At 37.7% G+C, this 21,610-nt stretch overlaps 1 protein-coding gene across 1 annotated transcript in view; it reads left to right on the top strand.

Moving 5' to 3' along the window:
- Positions 1-975: 975 nt before the first annotated feature.
- myrfl.S (myelin regulatory factor like S homeolog) overlaps positions 976-21,610 on the top strand; it is a 55,432-nt gene continuing 34,797 nt past the window's right edge. Inside the window, exons 1-6 of the mRNA XM_041588611.1 lie at positions 976-1,438; positions 14,588-14,678; positions 15,410-15,468; positions 16,876-17,116; positions 18,313-18,401; positions 21,430-21,574. Coding sequence (XP_041444545.1) covers positions 1,384-1,438; positions 14,588-14,678; positions 15,410-15,468; positions 16,876-17,116; positions 18,313-18,401; positions 21,430-21,574 — 680 coding nt within the window. The 5' untranslated portion in view covers positions 976-1,383. The remainder of the gene's footprint in view (positions 1,439-14,587; positions 14,679-15,409; positions 15,469-16,875; positions 17,117-18,312; positions 18,402-21,429; positions 21,575-21,610) is intronic.

The raw sequence follows: 21,610 nt of genomic DNA, 5'->3' as shown, positions 1-21,610 counted from the left end.
ATGGGAAGGTAACCTGATAACAGCTCCCTAACACAAGATAACAACTGCCTGGTAGATCTAAGAACAACACTCAATAGTAAAAACCCATGTCCCACTGAGACACATTCAGTTACATTGAGAAGGAAAAACAGCAGCCTGCCAGAAAGCATTTCTCTCCTAAAGTGCAACCACAAGTCACATGACCAGGGGCAGCTGGGAAATTGACAAAATGTCTAGCCCCATGTCAGATTTCAAAATTGAATATAAAAAAATCTGTTTGCTCTTTTGAGAAATGGATTTCAGTGCAGAAGTCTGCTGGAGTAGCACTATTAACTGATGCGTTTTGGAAAAAACATGTTTTCTGATGACAGGGTCCCTTTAAGCCTGAATATTTTGCCTACACTAGGTGCTAATACATTCTTGTATATTCCTAATAGCATAAGACTCTATAATTCACTTCCCTAATAATAGTGTGATAGCCACTCCAGGTCCTTCACAGCGGCCTGCTCCAACCAACTTTGTAAAGCTTCACTTGTAATGATGAAATCATGGATGGTGAGAAGGAACAGAAGGAGAAGATGGAAAAGAAGAAGGTTGGTTCTTGGAGACTAGAGCTGATTGGTTAACTCTTCCCAGAGTAGATTTAGATAAGGAGGACCCAACATTGAGGAGAGAACCAGAGCTCTTGGAGTGAGCTGAGCAATAGGGGTAGCAGCATAGCAGGTACCCAACCTCTCCCCCACACTATTGCAGGCGTCTGTCAGGAGCCTTCAGGTAACCACTAAATCTTAGTTGCTTACAGTTTACACAAGCTACATAGGTAGAGTTTTCTTTTAAATCATTTGTGCTAATTAAATGATTCTGTGTAATGGACATTCTTTGAAAGTGTGTTGCTTCCTCAAAGAACATAACACATGATCAGAGATGAAGAGGCGTATAATGCTGCTTACTCACTGAAATCATAAAAATATCTTTGCTGCATGGAAGGACAAATGATAGATAACAAGTAATGATTATTACTTTGGTGTCTACGCATGAGCTATGTAGATCACTGAGATCAAAGGTCCTTACAGCCTGGAAAGAATGAGCTTTTCCTAACCCGCTGCTCATAATTAAAGGGAAAAACAAACAAGCTTCCTCTACTTACTATTATATTTCTTCTTAAAAATAAATGTTAGTGGCCTTCTCATGGAAATGGAGTGAAGAAAAGGGTACTAGCAACTATGATGAAGAACTGGATTTCCACAGAACAATCAGATCGGCCTTGAGGTGTTATGAATACGTACAGCGCAACCCTTTATCGGAATCATGGCCTAGCTGTGTCGTCTCTAAAACCTTAACGAAAAATCTTCATCTTGTCTTGTGAAAGCTGCAGTCCTGCCAAAGACTTTTTGGAAAGGTATCATGGACAGACTGGATGTATTAGGGGAAAATGAAGCTTTGCAACAGTTCTTTGAAGGTAATTATTCTGTTTTCGAGGAGGTGTTTTATTGAAAAGATATATTTAAATATGAAATAATTATTCTTATTCCATAACAGAAGGTAAAAACTACTTTAAAGTTGTAAGGGGACCATCTGGTACTTAAGAGGGACACTCACTGACTTTAACATTTTTGGTTCAGCTATAATGGAGCTCCCTGCTGACAAACAACTCTCTAATTGATGCTTAAGTAAGGCTGAACTCTACATTAATCTTTAAATTGGCAACAATGATTGTAGCATTGTGTTAATTGTACGTGTAATTACTGCTACTACTATGCACAGGGCGGTAGACTAGTAACGCAAAATGGAAACACCAACAAACAACAGTATATTCACATGTATTAACTAAATATGTGGAACAATACAAACCTGTAAATTGCTAATCCTTTACTTACACTTATACAGAGCACTGTATTTCAGTGTATTGAAGTGTACACAGACACACATAAATCCATAATAAATGGCAAGTGTCTAGAATAAATCAAACTGGTTCTACAGTGCCTGTACCGTCTAAGCCACAGGTTTCAGGAATTTGGGGCTGCCCCACTAGAGATCCCAAAACAGTGGGTGCTAAGTCCACTGTAAAGTATCAGAAGATTAATGTTTGGTAAATACTTTTAATTTTCTGCATAATTCAGGAACCATAGACGACGGATTGTTTCAGGTCTGTGTATATGACCTGTAAACAGCTACGTTCTCCAGAGTTTCTCTTGATGATTGGAATACAATATATTATCTTCTTTGTAAACTGCTAAATTGGACAAATGAATTGAAGAAATTGTTCTCTATGATGTCGGTCAAGATATAAACATTTGCGATTCTAGATGTGAACTAAATTGTATGAGAACAAATACAGTATATAGTGAACTATGCATACAGTGAAACCTCAATTTTAATCCCCAAAAGTTATAATGCATTTCTATGCTTGCTTTTTCCTGATTTTACAAGTTTTCCAACATTTTGCCCTGATGTTCCCGAAAAATGGATGTTTGTCCTCTGTGAATGTTATTTTTAGTGAAATTTAGAGTTTAAAATACAGGTATGGGACCTGTTATCCAGAATGCTCGGGACCTGGGGTTTTCCGTAATTTGGGTCTTCATGATTTAAGTCTACTAGAAATATATTTAAACATTAAATAAACCCAATAGGCTGGTTTTGCTTCCAATAAGAATTAATTATATCTTAGTTGGGATCAAGTACAAGCTACTGTTTTATTATTATAGAGAAAAAGGAAATAATTTTTAAAAATTTGGATTATTTGGATAAAATGGAGTCTATGGCAGACAGCCATTCCGTAATTCGGAGCTTTCTGGATATCGGGTTTCCGGATAAGGGATCCTATACCTGTACTAACCAGATGCATACTTTGCCATGGTTGTGTATGTAAATAGTGAAGCCCAATTAGGCTGCCCCTCATACAGTCCTGCACCAATCACAGTCAGAGAGGCCTTGCACATGCCCCCCACAGTGTAACATTAATAAAACTGACTCCAGTGCTTATATCCTTTGGGTACTTGAAGAATAAGTTGCTTTACCACATTTCACTGATTTCAAATTTTCCTGGATTTTATACTATTTTCTCAAAGTCCCCTGAAAAATGTAATATAGCGGTTCCACTGTATTGTTATTCCACTGTATTGTTCCACTGTATTGTTATTCCACTGTATTGTTATTCCACTGTATTGTTATTCTTTATTCATAGAGCAGTAATCTGCGCCACTGGCTATCTGCTTCCAATCGTGAAGCTTCAAGTAGGTGTGATGGTTCTTTGCTATCAAGCTGTTGTAGTTCTGGCATTATCTGAGCGGGAATAGGCATAACCAAAGCATGAATCCCATGAGCTGATTTGTATTGCAGCAATATTGATATGGCACTTTCCATTAAATAACATTATGAGGGGGGTGACAAGCAAATGGGGAGTTATGTTTGTTTGAGTAAGATTTTCTGTAGGAAGTATATAAATATTTCATTATTGTCATTTATCTCTGAACTTGTTAATATAAAGCAAAACCATAATTTACTATAAAAATAATTGTCAGCAGTTTCAAGCTATCTTGCTCTACAAACTGCTACTGCCACTGCACAACTTTGCCCCAGAAGCCTTGTGCAAATTACAGATGTCTGCTTGTATATAGCACACGAGGAGAGTGCGAGGCCTCCTGTACAGCTACATCACGCTTCTTTTCCCCCCTACTTTTCTACTCTATCTACATAGATGGGCTGGAGGAGAAACAGATTGTGTTCAGTTGCTTCTGCAGAATGTTCCAGATTGTAAGAATATTAAAATATTTTTTTTTATAACACAACAATATTGCTAACATAAGCATTAAATCTGGAATAAATGTGATTGTTTAAATAAGAGGGGATGAAAGTCAACATATGCCATTGAATATGCAGATATACGTGGAGGGGGGGTGTGAGTTCTACATAAAAGGTCTGGTTTAAGGCAGAGACACACGCTCAGATTCTGGGAGTTTAATCGCCCAGGGACAAATCTCCTTTTCTTCGGGCGAGAATCTCCCCAAACTGCCTCCCGCCGTCTAGAATGTAAATCGCTGGCGGGATGGCAATCACTGCGCTTCATTTTCCGAAGTTGCCTCAGGGCAGAGACACACGCTCAGATTTGGGGAGATTTCCTTGTGAGGCAACTTCGGACGACTTCAGGAAACGAAGTGCACCAATTGCCATCACGTCAGTGATTTACATTCTAGCAGGCGGTAGGCAGTTCAGGAAGATTAGTCACCCAGAACAAGAGGAGACTTGTTGCTGGGCGACTAATCTCCCCGAATCTGAGCATGTGTCTCTGCCCTCACTAGGAAACTTCGGAAAACAAAGTGCTCAGAGTGGCATCTCACCGGCGATTAGACTCTAGCCAGCGGGAGGCAGTTTGGGTTGATTACTCGACCCGAAGAAGAGCTGATTTGTCGCCAGGCAACTAAATCTCCCCGAATCTGAGCGCGTCTCTGCCCTTAGACTGAAATTTACAAGTGTAAATATTTTTGTTCCTTGAGTATGTTTCTGCTTATTTATAGATTAAATGACAACACACACATTCTCAAACAAAAGTGTGACTGTAACAACATTTTGCAGTTATTCAGATTGTTGTTTATCATCATGGAAAATAGAGAAGCACTGAATCCACTATGTTAGGATTTGGCTGAATCCCAAATCCTTCCCAAAATATTCAGCCAAATACTGAATCTGAATCCCAATTTTCATATGTAAATTAGCGGAACAAGGGACGAAAGAGAACCGTGTTCTGCGTGTGTAGCTAAATATTTTTTTACTTCTTTGTTGTGTGATGAAAAATGACAAGATTTTTAGGATTCAGATTTGGTTTGTCAGGCACTTGGATTCATCTGAATCCTGCTGAAAAAGGCCTGAACCAAATCCTGGATTAGGTGCATCCCTAATGGAAAACATTTTGGGCTTAGAAAAAAAAAAAGAAATAGAGAATACATCAAGAAACATAAACGTTTTCTGGGACAACCATGCTGATCAAAACAGGGTTACCTGCCAGAAGCTGCCTCCCCATTATTTATATGAATATAATGACAGACACTCACAGCTAACCCTACTGGGGGGATAAGGGTCTCTTTTTAAAACCTAATTCCAGTTCAGCCTGAGTTATAACATGAAATAAGGTCTCCGAAATGCCCATTATCACCTTAATGACATGGTGTTCGTTCAAATTCTTGGGTTACAAAGATATCAAATATCTAGTTCTCCATTTAAAAAAGTTCAGTTGAAGTTAAATTGTTAAACCTCCTTTTTTGATGCTAGTAGTGCTGACTGAATAACATACAAGTCATGATGTACTGCACATTGATAAGAGGTCTGAACAGAAAGATGATTCATGAAAAGCATCAATAACAATATTACAGAGCATTTGTCTTTTTAAATGGGGCCAGGGACCCCCAATGTAAAAGCTGGAAAGTGTCAGAAGAAGAAGAAACACCATTATTCATGAATCACTGATTTTTCTGAAAGAGTTTACTTGCTCTAATAGGAAATACCCTGTGTGGGGCTTAGAGGAACAGTAACACCAAAAACAAAATATAAATAATATAATAATATCTGTAACCCTAGGCCAAGGGGGTGACTAGCAGTAAGGTTTACTGTATGTGACACTAGTGACATCATAAAGTACCTCCCCACAAATGTGTACTACAATGAATTATGGAAACAGCTGGATGGCACTGCTTTAGAATAATCCTTTTGGTTACAAAGATACACAGAGCCAATAGAAGGTTTTGTCACACAACGCAACTGACCTGCTGCTGGTACTTTTTTTATTCCTGCAGAACAGAACATAGCAAATAGGCTCATTTTGTGTGGGGTTAGAAGCAACACAGTCCTGGCATGTGAATATCTGTTTGGCACACTCTTTTGGCTCCTTAAAGCGATACTGACATATTCCTATAAAAATCATTGGAACGTATCCATATCAAGGGGGTGCTACATGCCGAATAGCCACCCAGCCCCACGAACCTTCTTTAAGCCGACCCTCCAACACTGCTAAATGATCTTCTTCTTCGGCCATATCCAAACCCTAAGCCAATCACTTTTGGCCATTGAGCTCTGCTCTATCTACATTTAGTCCATCCTGCTTCTCATCATTGATCTGCATGCCTTTGTGGAATACAAAATATAATCTTTACCTTTTGACCATTAAAACCTGCAGAGGTGAATGTTGTACTTATATTACAGAAGCTCCCAGGACAGCTACTCCTATACCCTGAATGTAAAGTCTGTGTGCACTGCCAAGTCCTCTATTACATTAACCTTCCCTTGAGCAATCTGACACATTGCTTTGGCATTAGCTTGTTTTTAAAGAAAGCACTACTGAAACTATCTACTTAAACAAGGGAACATGGAAGGGCAGCTACTTTTAATAACCAAACATGATTCAAAGATATTCAATTCAGTTTCAGGATTTTTGGAGCCAATATAATTTACTGTTGCTATATGTCGTTACATAGTTATAATACTTGTGGTTAATATTGTGGTTTTCTTGCATAATCAATCTTGGTATATTTCAAAGAAAATTTTACCTGATGCATTTTTTTGCCTGCTTCACATTTTATAGGTTACGCTCTAGAAACCTTATATTTTTGTTTTGTTAATGTGATATACTTATATATTCAGGATCATATCTGAATCCATGAATACATTTTGAATATAGCGAGAAATTCTAAGGAAAGAGGCACAGAAGATATCTCGCAATATGGGGCCTTTCATCACATTGCACAAGTATAGGTGGCACAAGCAGGAATGGTTGTCCATGGGTCCCTATTGAAAACAGCAAATGTTAAAACCCCAATGTGTTTTTCCAGCATGTTAATTAACATAAAATGGTTTGTAGGGGACCAGACAAGCCTTCCCCCTGTTCTGCCAGGCGGAGTCTCGGCTTGGAGCCAAATCCACAGGGTGGGCCAGGAGAGATTTTAAAAGAGCCCCTGCTGCAGCATCCAGCCAGAATCAGTTTGTGTTAGTCTGACCAGGAGTGCAGACAGGCTGCTGTGTGGCACTCAATCTGGAGGAGATATCTACAGCATTAGGAGTACAGAGAGCCTATACTGTTACCTGCCAAGCTGATAGAGTCTCAGGTGAAAGGTGCCACTGTTGAGATTGAGCCTGCTGCAGAGTTGCCTATAGTAATCTCCAGTGTGACTGCCTGTGAGAGCACCCTGGTGAGTGGGCCACCCATGTGAGGATATTGGCAAGGCTAGTGTGGGGCCCCTGTGCGAGGACAGGTTTTGTTCTTGGACCTGCTACCAGTACTCCTAGTGCTCCAGACCTCTCCACCAGATTGAGCACCAAACAGCACAAAACAGAAGCCTATCTGCACTCCTGGATAATCTCACACACACTGGTTCTCACCTGATGCTGCAGCAGGGGCTCTTTTAAAAGCTCTCCTGGCCCATACCATGGATTTGATTCCAAGCCCAAGCCCTTCCTGGATCAAAAATAATTCTTAGCAACTTAATATTAATTAAATTCTTTCCTTGGTTTTAAAGCTTGTAAACATAATTGCAATTGAAGCTATGTCTACCCCTTTCTGTTTTTAGGATAAAATGAGCTAGTTCTTCACTAGGTCTTTTTATCAGCTTTAGTCAACTGGCTTGCAATTGTGACAGTCTGTTTACTGGTATTCCTGGCCCAGCTGGTGTGGTCTAACTCCCGCCAAAGCCAAAGCCAATGTACAGATGTGAAGTACAGTTTTATAATATGGTTTTAAGAAGAACAGACACGGGTTAGGCATGAACATAGTCAAGGACAGGCTAAGGTTAGAAACAAAAAATAGACACTATAACAAGTTTTGAGCATGGTCTGGATACCGCAAGTGCATACTGAATTTGGAAGGCTCATTATAAAAGTGAAAATATATTTATTAGGACATGAAAAACAAGCCTAACACGTTTTGTGCTTAATGGGTCGCTTATTCATAGGCTAAAAAGCACAGACCCATATACCTCCTTGTAAAGAGGTTGTGGTCAAAACCAAAACATTTTACATAACCACCAGGATCAGGATTGTTAAAACATGTGCAACAATATAACAAAGCCATACATAAGTGCACTTACAACACAAAAAATATGCTTGTGTAACTACATTATATGTAGTGTATCTTTTCATTTTGGTGTCATAAAAATCAGAAAACAACAACAAAAATACATATTGTGCAACAGTTTTTTTTATGTTTTTTTGTGCAGTGCAGAGCTAGGCATGTTGGTAAGTAGGGAATCAGTATGCATTTAAGTAAAAACCAAGGTCACAATTGAGCTAATAATTCTATATCAGTATTAAGGATGTTGTCTGCGTTCATGATGGCTTGTGTATTTCAATAGTTATAATAGGATCTTGAACACTTATAAAGGATACAATATGAATCACACAAAGTTTAAAGACTAATTAGGAATATGGTTTCCTGAATACATTGTACAATTTATAACTGTATGTATAATCAGCTCCACATAGGGATTTGGGTGAATATAGATATGACCGATTATACAGGAAGAGGATGTGGAAGCAGTACAATTCCTGTGAACTGTGTGGTATAGATAAAGTGTTTGTATTTTTACCAGTAGTTCCCCTAAGCTTTCCTAATGAGGAAATGTGCTGAATTATGAAATTCTCATTCTGACAGCACATTGCCTAATTCTCACTCAGCTTTCTTGTCAGAGATAAACGCATATCTACTAGCTAGGTGCACTTCAAATCAAAAGAAAAGTAGGATATTGTTTACTAGCTTTAATCTATACTGTCTCTTTTTTTTTCTTTCTTTTTCTTTATTACGCACACAAGACTTGTGGGTCTAAAGTACCCACAAAAACAGCACTATGGACATGCTTTAAAATATGAATGGGTCCAGTCTTAATTATCTTTAAAGGGATGCTAACATAATTTCTGCAAATGCAGTACCATCTGGGCCACATGATGTCAATGATTTCACTATATTTTCTCAATATGCATGTATTTTAATATTCCCAGCAGCCGGAAGGTCACATTCTTTTCTGTGTCAAAACTACTTATCTAGATCATATTCTTCCAACTGCTTGTGTGGTGTGTTGATGATTAAGTTCAAAAGAATACTTTATGGATATATATACTATAAAACCACTGACATAACTCATTGTTGGTAAATGAGTGTTACCTGCAGCAAGTATAACTGATAAAAATAACATTTTGCTAGATAGTATCAAAGGGCAAAGAAATCTGTGCTTGTAAATCCATCCTATGGCATAAATGATACATGCGGAAGGCAGAGCTAACCTTAGATTTCAAATCAACTGTTTCTTTCTGCAAAAGGTGGAACTTGCTCTATATCCCAACCAACTCACCATTGTTTAGTCATGAGATAAGATCAATGTAAAACTGCTGAGAATGGACAAGTAGGAATGGGGGGGGGGGTGAGGGAGTAACATGGATTACATAAATATATGTATTTTGTAAAAAGAAAAGGAAACTGTTATGAAGCAGAAAACTTCACTTCATGTCTTTCCAGCCATCTAAAAACACAAATGCCATTTAAGGCTACACATGCATTGTTATTGCTACTTTTTATTACTCATCTTTCTATTCAGTTCCTCTTCTATTTATATTCAAGTCTCGTATTCCAATCAATGCATGTTTACTAGGGTACTTTGGACCCTGTTGCCATTAGTTAGTACTTTGGCGCAGTATAGACAGATTCTAATGAACACTACTCTTCTGCATTTCTTTTCAGAAATCATGACCTTCCAACGTGTTAGGTATCATTCTATAAAACAATACAGTATCCTTGATCTATATTGTGAAGGTTAGTAGAAGATACCAGTTTATTACTTGTTCATGATATTGTGAAACAAAGTGCACAATGAAAGCATACAGCTAATTAGGGCAATTAGGTATTGCATAATAATGATAATTTGTATTTTAAATCCATGAAAATGAGTTTAACTTAAGTTTAATAAATCTGTCCCTAAATATATATATATATATATATATATATATATATATATATATATATATATATAATATGTGTAAATTGATGGCAACTGAGAACAAAGCTGATACTGCAGGTAAAAGGGCTGTGCTCCCATGCTTATGGGCCTTACCTTGAATGTCTTAAAGAGACAATTCTTATTGAATGTGAGACGAAGAGCCAAAGGGCTGACTGGTGCCTGTTGTGTGGGGAACATTAGAGGACGCCAACAAATATGGGAGAAAGCCACATGGCCTGAGAGGGGCCTTTTGGATTGAGAACATGGGGAAAAGCATGAACTGCAAAACCTGGGAGACTGTGAGTTATACTGACTTGTAAGTGTTTGTTTAGTCGGAAGCTTGAGCAATAGGCCCTCATCCCATAACTGACAGGGAACCACCCATGTATTAGGTAGAGCCAGACAGGCTTTGGATTTTATTTTCTGTATTTGTTTTGTTATTCATCTTTGGAGTAGCCTTAAATAAACTGTCAGTTATACTGCATTAAAGTGTCTGTGCCTCTGATGTCTGAAAGTGCAAAGGTCTATCCTCACTGCGAGACCACAGTCCAACCACCTGAAATCACTATAATATATATGTATATATGTCACAGAAGAACCATCACATGTTTTTATGAAAATGGTTTATTAAGATAAATAAAATGGGCTGTTATGCAGTATATTTTCAAAGAGGGTATAGTTTTCCTTTCATATAGCCATTCTGGGATGGCCTTTTGTAGTCACATCAATCATCTATCTATCCCAAACTTAGGAACATAGTTAGGTTGAAAAAAGACACACGTCCATCAAGTTCAACCCTTTAACTCTTTTTTTTTAACCTGCCTAACTGTCAGTTGATCCAGAGGAAGGCAAAAACCCCATCTGAACCCTCTCCAATTTGCCTCAGAGGGGGAAAAATTCCTTCCTGACTCCAAAATTTGTTGGAAGAGTAAACTATAAACGTAACTTTTGGGAAAACTGTAAAAAATAAAAAGATGGAAAGCAAAAAAATCTTTGCTTATGGTGACCAATCTTAAAACAACGCAAATGAAAAAGTGCTTGGAAGGTTTAAAACCCCTTTAAATTATTCATGATAAAACAGGTCATGAGGGAAACTGATTCATAAGGGATTATATATCATATTCTATTAAAATAGCCGAATATATTCTTGGTATATGAAGTCTTTTTCTTTTACAATTCAATGCTAAATTTGCAAAAAAATATTAGGGGATTGGTTCTTGGGAGTTAACCAAAGGGCGTATATTTACCATAGAGTAATTTGAGAGCCTGTGTCTAGGGTGGCAACTTTAGATAAGCCATGTAACAAACTGAACCATCTAAATGTGATTCAGATAATTTAACCAATTCATTTTTATCTTGAACAATAAAGGGTGTACCTTTTCCTTTCCTTCAATATATATTAATTGTACAGATACCACCCTTAAAGAATAGGATCAAGGCCCTTTTGCCTATTTTTCTACTAAAAAAATAGTTTTGCAAGGTTAACCTTTTTTAAACATATGGTAAATAAAGCTTTTCTGCTGTACATTCCTATAAAACCATGTGGCAGAGATGTGTGGGTACCTAGCCCTGCGGGAGTATCATTGTACATGCTCCTATGGGTGCACACAGCCCTACAACAGCACAAAGTTGACTCACACCTTTCATCAATGCACTTAAAGAGAAAATCTTTATTTGCTTAGTCTTAAGACCCATAAGTCTTAAGACCACAAATGTAAAATATAATATATAGTATACTTTATATCGCCTGGGCAGTATCTGCAAGGAGTTAGTATGTTCTCCTCTTGTCTGTGTGGGTTTTCCTCCCACACTTCAAAAGTATACAGGCAAGTTAATTAGCTGAGTGTGTAGACTAAAAGCACTACTGCTGAATGATATATAATCACTGGAAAAGCACTGCCTAAATGTGTCAGCTCTATAAAAGTCTCAGATAATAATCTGTAAAAATGCAGCACCAACTGATGTTTTTGTCAAACAATGCTCTACGGTGAGTGATATGAGCAAATGCTTGCCTGGACTAGCTGAAATAGATTCTGGCAGTTACCGGCAGGCCATCCCGCAAGACATTACTTTAGTACTGATTTTGCATTTAAAAATGTATTTGAATGGGAATTTGGCATCACTATCACTCTGAACAACAATACACCCAACTTTTAAACCTTTGTTCCACCCATTGGTGTAAATATAGAGGAAGCAGACCCTGTTGCCATTCGTGTGCCCATAAGAAAAAGTTTGTGGAAGGCCTGAGCCTGTATAGTTACACCACTGGTCCCACCAGTGCAAGGCCAACAGTCATCTACCCATCATCTACCCATTTGAATAACTACCTTATAATTATATCTAAAATGGTCACTGCTACACCTTTCAAGAGACCTATTCATATCAATATCTATCTTCACTTCTTGCAACAAGGTCCTTTAAGTTGTTACCCTTATTGTTCCACCTGCATGTAACATCTGATTGTTTTTTTTGTAAGTTGTACTAGTACAAGATGAATTTTCAATTTTTTTCATAGTCAAAAAAGCGACTTTCAAGCAGCTGTGAGCTAAATACTCAGGGTGGAAGGCTCATTTGTAAAGACAGTGCAAAGTGCAATTTTCAGACACAAATTAACATGTTTCCTAAGGTAGCCATACATACAGATACATACAGATACATACACCTCAGGGTGGGCATATCAGGGAGAGATCCGCTTGTTTGGTGACCTAGCCAAACGAGAGGATATCTCCTCTATCGGGCGATATCTGGCTGATTTGATCGTGGGCCATAGGGCCCAATAATCAGATCCCAATGGGGAGAATATGTCAGGATCGAGGATAGGATCAATGAACCAACTTTCAGCCAGATATCAGTTGGAAAAACCCTCTCAGAGGGCCCTATACATTGCTCACTGCCCAATATGCTGTCAGCAGCTTTTGTTTATGGGGACCTTTACTTACAATGCAGCATTTCCCTCCATCATTCCAAAGTAACTGTGGGCACACACAAGCCAAATTGTGTCCTTGCAGTTTGAGTGATGCACCAATATGGACTTTAATTGCATCTGCTTTGGTAAATCAGGCATACGTTGTGGTGTGTGCCATTTCTCTTGTATTTGATTTGAAATGGCATCACTTCCCGCATATGATGTTAATAACAAGATCAGAGCCCGATGCAGTTGGTGGGACTCAGTTGTGACTATTGACACCAGTCTTGGACTGCATACAAAGGGCCCCTTGTCACCCCTGTACTGCTCCTCTAAACTACTCGCTTGCTGACAGAGCTGATTATCAGCTGATGGCAATCCATCCGCCCCATTATGCACACTGAACCATCTGTAGAGATGCCTGGGCCAGATGGGTCCAACAGGACTCGGCTTTGCTCTGGTGAGCCAGTTCAACCATGATTTATGCAATCTGCTAAGAAAACCTGGAAATGACTGCTATATTTAGGCTGGTGGTAGTTGTAGGATCCCTAGCATCCATGCACAAACTTGCTTACCCTGTAATTAGCAAGATGTTATGAGTATGAATAGCTATGAATAGCATCACTGCACTCTTAATTTTGCATCTAAACGAGTGCTTTGCACTTGCGTTCATAAAATAAGCCCTCCTACTATCTACCTGAAGGGGTTCTGGAAAGATATGAAAAGTGCTAAGAAAAGATGTATAATTATAATTTAAATATTTTTATATCAGATAAATGCTAGATGAAAATAAAAAAATATATATTTTATTTGTGATTATTGTAGGAAAAGGCATAGGATAGGCATTGCTTTGTTATATGATTTTTGTTCAGAATATGGTAAAACTTAGGCACAGACAGTCTCTCCTATCTTCACTGGTTCCTGTGGTTACAAAATTAGCTCCTCCTGCTAATTCATGCAACCTTCATTCTGCTGTTATAGGATTTCTCTTCAGGATTCATTAACAGGAGGGTTTGAAAGAGGTATAGGGCATTATGACCAAAACACAGATGATGTTTATTATGGCTTATTATGGCATGAGGAAATCTGCAGGCAGAATTATTGCCATAAAAGGGACAAAAAATAAGAAATGGGAATGGGCATATTATTATTATTTTTTTTTTTAAATCTCTTTTTATTAAATTTTTAAATTTTCCAAAGGGAACAGAAAGAAAAAAGGGGAATGGGGAAAGAAAATGAACATTTTTTATTGCTATTGCCTTTCTACCATCAATGACCTTTTTTAATGTCTCATGTAACATTTTTATTTTCACTTGTCTTTGACAGTTATCTATCAAATTATATTTAGTCTCTATATAACCTACCAAGTCAATCTTGCTGCCAGAATCCACCATAAAAGCGAGAGCTGATCAGGAAATAGATTATAATAAATGAGCAAAACATTTTAACTGGATTTTTGGAACACCCAGTTCCCGGGGATTTAAATGTTATCTTATCTTCATGGATACATTTCTTTTATCTGAAAGTATGAACATGTAGCAGAGAGATACGCAGACTGTCAGGTTATGGATACAATACAATGTTATCTGTAATTACACAAATACTCTTGTCTTACTTGTCTATAATGTGGTAATCCAAAATATGTCATTTCAGTTGTAATTTAAATAAACTGTTATTTCATATTAGGTGCCCAACAGGGCAATATAATTAATCTTTGCTATTCTCCCATTTAAAGGTCAGGATGTGCACAGAGCTTTGGACAACCCTATGGTGGACACTAGCATGTTGGAACAATATATCAGCAGTGACTTTGCTTTTGGACCCCTGTAAGAGATTATTGCTTTCTGTCTACCATATATATAGATTTTTCATCTCTTCAATTTATTGTGGGTGTATATGTAACACCCACTGGTCATTTACCTTCATTTGGCATTATGCATCGGCAGCTCTGTGTTTGTTTGCCTGAATATAAATAAATGAATACTGGTGTAAATATATAGTTTTGTTACCATATTTAAAACGGATATACAACTATGATTTTCATCGGCATAAGTAGGTCCACAAGAGAAAAGCTCTTTTGTTGAGCTACTCAGCTAGCTGGGCAGTTGATCAGCATATTGCCCTGGCTGTTGCTTTAGAACCCAGTGGGTGAGCTTCATGTAAATGGAAATTTTAGGAAAGGATTTTTAGGAAAGGATCTTCCCAGAATTCCTTCTGTTTGATCTACTCATGTCTTGTCTGACCCACTGTGTGATTTATTAAGATCATAGGCTTAGCGTCTAACTAACATATATGAAGTAAAGAATTCCATACTCTCAATGTGTGATAGAGGTACAGCTCACCTTCATGGTAAGAAAGGGAGGCAATGCCTACAGTGAAATACAATGCTGTGTGTTTTTACCTACATAACTTAGGTGAAAAGATATTGATATTTTGCCCAGTAACTAGTTATGACACTTAAAAAGGCATTGCAGAAGCAACCATTTGCTAATATTTTTGTGTCAACTCTTGGTAACTACTATGTGACAAGAAATCAACATTCATTTCTTCAACCCAGGTTACCTGATTCGCCACCTGATTCTGGATCAGAACCATGTTCACCACCACAAATCAGTGGTAGGTACACAATGTTGCCCTGTTATTTATCACTAGTTCTTGGAAATCAACATAGGTTTGACCAGTTACTTGTGATGACGTTTCTATAAAGCTGAACTTAAAAGTTAGGGAGCAGTGAGTGATAGGAATTAATGTGTGGCAGAAAGGCTTCTTTTTAATACACTGTTTAGTTCTAAAAAAGTGAGCTGTTCCTGCTACTGAAGATTCTTCAGAATTCAGTGTAGTGAGCTCATGTTAGATTTGGCAGATGGCAGGAAGGGCAGGGCTCCAGAAACATAACTGAGCTCCCAGGGAAGGGTCACATTGATCGACTGACGCGCCAAGTATAAGTGTACAGCCATCAGTGGTGTGTCTATAGGTAGGGTCAAGAAACAGTTAGATACTAATATTCCCTGAGCAACTAGTGTGTACTGATTGGGAAGTGCCACCCAAAGCATTTTCTGGTACTGATCTCGGCTGATATTTGTCCATCTAGCCATTGCACACTGCAACAATTGGAAAATCACTTCAGAAACCATCTAAAGACATGCCCTAGCAATATCACACCATCTTTTCCTCAGACTCACAACAAATTGCCCAAATGTTTCCAAGTGGGTCTGCATAACCCTATTAAAGTCTATACAGAAGACTCTAGCTTCTGCTATACAATGGTAGCAAAAGACATTCGGGCAGATTTATAAATACTGGGCAAATTTACACCTGGGCAGTGACCCATGGCAACCAATCAGTGATTAGCTTTTTTTTCAGCCAGCTGCAGGTTAAGCACTGAAGTCATCTCATTGGTTTCCATGGGTTACTGCCCAGGTGCAAATTTGCTCAGTGTTTATAAATGACCCCCAAGAAAGGATTGTGGATAGCAGTAACCCATAACTCCTAAATACTGAGAACGTGGCACAATAGCCAATACTAACGCTGAATATTGTGGTAGAACATAAAAGTACGTGTTGATTCCATTTCACACACACATTATCATTTACGCGGTTATTATGTATTTATACCTGATGCAAAACAATGACCAATACTAACAAGCGTATTGAGGACCTAAATAAGTTATTGATTCTTTAAACAACCTCTGCACAGTATTTAATTTTCCTGCTTTTTATGCCTGAGGAAGGATGGAAGGTTAGGCGGTAAGCCAGCAACATAAAGAGATGGGTGAAGAGAAAGTCTGAAGTACAAAAAGCAATACTTCTTTTTGGAAGGAAGGATACAGACCCCAAAACATTGTGCACATACCTTACTGACCTTGCTGAAATATAGCATAGTGGTTTCCCCTTGGGACTTGCTATTGGCATGCTTGTATTTTGTGCTTCTTTATGGTGCTCTTTACAGCAGCCAGGATATAATCTAACCCAATTAATGTGGTGGTTTATCTAAATTGTTTTGGGTTTATTTAATCTCTGTCAGGTTTGATTCATTCATCTTGCTGGTCCAATGGATTTCACCCAACATCTTCAACACCTTCAGGATCCTGCAGATATATTGAAAGGTCCATAGACACCAGCCCCGGAAGCCACTCCCTTGGTGCTTCACCAGACACCTGCATGAAAATGAATAACCTTGAAACACATTGGAATGGCTCTGCTCTGCCAAACTGTACAGACTACAACTATCCCTTTACTCAACAGCCCCTGCCCCAAACTATCAGGTAATGAAAATGAACTGTAATTCCCTTTTGTTTAACTTTAATTTTCATTGTAAAATGTTCAAGTGAGAGTTACATTTATTCTAATTCTTAGATAAATAGTATACAGTACTTTTCTTTGGTGAACCCATAATCAAAATTTGTTTAGAAAACTTAAGAGATTTGGTGGGGGAGGAGGTGGCTGCTTTTAAAGGAAAACTATACCCCTAAAATCAATACTTAAGCAACCGATAGTTTACATATGAGTGTTTAAGTGGCATATTAATGAATCTTACCAAACTGGAATATTTATTTAAATACATTTTAATATTAAATAAATATTTCCCTTAACATATTTTACCTTGAGTCCCCATTTTATGATATTCTCTGTGCTGTCTCAGAGATCACCTGACCAGAAATACTGCAGCTCTAACATTAAAGGAACAGTAACACCAAAAAATTTAAGTGTCCTAAACTAATGTATATATAATGAACTGTTGCCCTGCACTGGTGCCTTTGCTTCAGAAACTCTACTATAGTTTATATAAACAAAGCACTGTGTATCCATGGGGGCAGCAATTTAAAGAAAAGGCACAGGATACACAGCAGATAACATATAAGCTTTGTAGTATACAATGGGTTTCCTCAGAATGTATCAGTTATCTACTTTGTGTCCTGTGTTTGAATGGCTGCCCCCTTGGCTACAAAGCAACTTGTTTACATAAACTATAATTGTTTTTTTCTGAAGCAATCACACCAGTTTTGGCAGGGCACCACTATAAAATATTATCTTTCCTTTAAAACACTTTAATTTTTTTGTGTTTCTGTTCCTTTAACATGAAGACACGTGGAAGCAACAGTCAGAACTATGTCCTTTAAAGGAACAGATCAGTATAAAAATAAAAACTAGGTAAATAGATAGGGAACTATTCTGGGTGCAGCATTTACTTGATACTGACACGTTTCTACGATTTTTAGAAAAACGTGTCAGTATCACTTTAAAGTATATTGGAGATGGATTTCTCTTTCATTAAAGAAAGTAAAAATGTGATCTTATTTTTTTGCCTTTACAAACCCACTTTAAATGCTGTGTTTTTGTGATTAATACCATAAATGTAACCCTATGCAAGACTAACCATGTGTGACCTTACATATCAATATTATTTATGACTTGTATATTTTATAGTTCCTATATTATTAATATTATTTTTCCTTTTTAGTGGTATGGTGTCACCAAATAAAAAAAGGAAGCATTCACATTTGGATGAAAAAGATAAGTGGTCTCCCTGGAGCATGGACACTCAGCAATGTATAACATATCTCAATTTATGATGTTACATAGAAAAAACCCTTTATTTCTGAAATTAGGTTAAAGAACTGGCAGACCTTGAGTACGATAGTCTGTTTTATGGTTTTTAAAAACTTGTTAAGCGGTCAAGTGCAAGGAACCAAAAGTATTTTATGTTTTACCTCAGTGATTAGAAGGAGTGCTCTTGTTATTAGATACCTAAATGTACAAACACAACAGTTTATCACAGAAGCCCAGTGCTTTTACAAGAAAATACTGGGCCTCTCTGTAAAATCTCTCTGTGCTTCCCCAGACATTCAATAGGGCTGCTGTATCTTCTGTAGCATGGTTGCATACTAGATGAGTTTTAAAAATACACAAATTCATCAACTTCAATTCACTAAGTGAAACCTGCCTTATTTCCAGATGTAAATTGAAACTTGAAATATAATGAAAATCTTGTGTTTATGAGCTATAGTTTTTTCTTCAGCTTTACTGTTGCCTTTTATTATTTGTAGCCATATCTACAGCCCACTGGTTTAGTAGTTGCTAAATGCAAACTGCAGAGGATTTAGTTAAAATCTTATTTCATGGAATTGCATCTGACTTTAGTAGCAGTCATTGAATGTAAATCTGGTGTGTCCTTGCCAGCAGTCAGATCCAGTTTTGTATAAAACAGACATTCTGACAACACTCATATACAAATCTAAACAATGAGGTGAAGCAGTGATCAGCAAATTCTCCTTTGTGCATAATGTGAGTTTTGCATAATTGAGTTTTGGGTTGAACACTAATATGCCATCCTAGGTATTGCAGAATGATTAATAAAGCAGTTTGTCCTGCTTTGAGTTAAGTCGGCCCTGGCCCCATTTTGGATATAAAAGTTTGAATGGAAAACTCTTCATACCATCCACACCCACTGGCATTTCTTGTCTTAAACCTTTTATCTTGCTTCTCGTTACCTTTGGAATTCTATAACTCTCTGAAACCCTTCAAAACAAACTCAGATCCTACATTTTGAAGCATCAGAACACTACACTACCTTCCCAGTCCTGGAGCCTAAGGGCCAATGCTGAAACCTATTCATGTCTTTATGTTATTCATTCACTGAGACTGAAAGCTTTACAGGGCTCTTTATAATAAAGTTATGCATTCATACATAACCACTTCAAAACATATTTGCAGATTGTGATCAATATATTGCAATAAACTGATGCTGGATAATTGCATGAGACACCCAGGGCCGGATTTACATAGCGGGCGCCCCTAGGCCCACTGCCACTCGTCGCCTCTGTCCCCTCCCCTTTATTCATGCAAATTTTCATGGAGACTGTATCTCCTGCTCATCGCCAGTGTTTTTGAACCAATGTGGTTGTTTGGGCAGCATGCTGCCCCCCTAAAATCCTGCCGCCCTAGGCCAGGCCTAGGTGGCCTTCCCACAAATCCGGGCCTGGAGACACCACTGATACAGTCCTACACTCACTTTATTCAGAATGACAGCATTTTATTATACATTTATGTATGGCCTAAGACAGGAGTGCCCATACTTTACCAATGAGGGGGTCTACTTTTAGTGATGTTGTCCCATTATGATCTACATCCATAAAAGCATTGTTAGCATTCTGTTCCATGGAAAATATTACTTAAATATTACATTTATTCATGGGAAAATATATATTGCTATATTTAAGAATGTAATTATTTATTTTATTTAAGAAACAACTATTTCTTATGTAACCTTAACATAATAAATATCTGAATAAAAAGCATGAAACGGGTTGATTTAGAAAAGCTGTTTGTTGACATTGTCTTGAGATCTACTGATCTCCAACTAAAGGTCTACTGGTAGATCCCGATCTACCTTTTGGGCACTCCTGGCCTAAGATTTACCTGCAGGTTGTAGTGAGGCCCAGGACAAGGTTAAAACTTGTGGGTGAAGAGCAGAAGGATCACTTGAGAGAAGTTGGATAAGTTAGGATCTACAGCATAGATATACAGAAGCTACTGCTCTACCTTCAGAATTGCAAAATGTTACTATAGATTTACATACGTAAATTATAAGGGCCTACACTAGGCTAACATGGTATCACTCTTCTGTCAAAGTATTTCATTGGTGAAGTGAAAAACAAACACTGTATGTTTATTCTTTTTATAGAATATATACAAGAGTTAAAGGAGAATGAAGGGCTAAAATTAAGTAATCAGAAAAGGTCTATATAAATACACCAGTAAACTCTCAAAGTAATGCTGCTCTAAGTCTTCTGTCAAAAGAAACATCACATTTCTGTCCTTCTATTGTGTACACATGGGATTCTGTATCAGACTTCCTGTTTTCAGCATAAACCTCCAGGGCTTGAGCATGCTCAGTTTGCTCCTCTTCCCCTCCCTGCTGTAATCAGAGCCCAGAGCTATGAGTGAGCAGGGAGATATTCAGGCAGGAAGTGATGTTGCTCCAAGCTAATATGGCAGCTGCTATCCTAAACAAACAGAGAGAGCTTCTAGAGCTGTTTACTCAGGTATGGTAAAGCATTCTGCAGAATAAATATAGTGTTATAACTTCCACTATTGTGGCTAATCTATTGGCAATAAACTGCTTCGGTAGCTTTCCTTCTCCTTTAAAGAGCAATATATATAGTTACTGTATTTGCATGAAATGTCTTTTACAGAAAAGATCATACCCCCAGGCAATTATTTATAGACATACTCAGAATAAAACAGTTTTAGATCTCCATTAAAACAGTATGTAATATTATCTAGGGTATGCATGTTTTTACATCTGGCACACACAATGATAACACAACCACAGCCTTTTCTAGTTTAATAAATTATGTGCTCTGTGCATCCCTTGGGCAGATCACCGTTGCTCCGCCATCAATGGCTTAATCTTTGAACCTGTATACATTTTTTAAAAAAAAAAATATTAGTATATTGTTTGTTCTCCCTAACAAAAGTGTAATGTAAAAAAAAGCATATCACTCTTATTCAAGTAGCACTATATAATATATACATGCATTAATGCATTTTTATATATACATGGATCTCATTGCAGCAGTTTCGTCCAGCTGCATCATTGATGCGCATGGTTATGAAAGTGATGGGCAGACAGTCTCAGATAAATGTTATCAGTCACTGATATGGAAGCCGCACCAAACAGGAAACTGGTGTGACTTGTGCAATGGTAATGCAGAAAAGCTGTAAGTATTGGGCTTCTTTGGAACTTTCTATAATAC

This window comes from Xenopus laevis, chromosome 3S, assembly GCF_017654675.1.
Source record: "Xenopus laevis strain J_2021 chromosome 3S, Xenopus_laevis_v10.1, whole genome shotgun sequence".
Classification (NCBI taxonomy): Eukaryota; Metazoa; Chordata; class Amphibia; order Anura; family Pipidae; genus Xenopus; species Xenopus laevis.
Note: the sequence above shows the minus strand (reverse complement) of the source record. Positions and strands in the feature narration are given on the sequence as shown.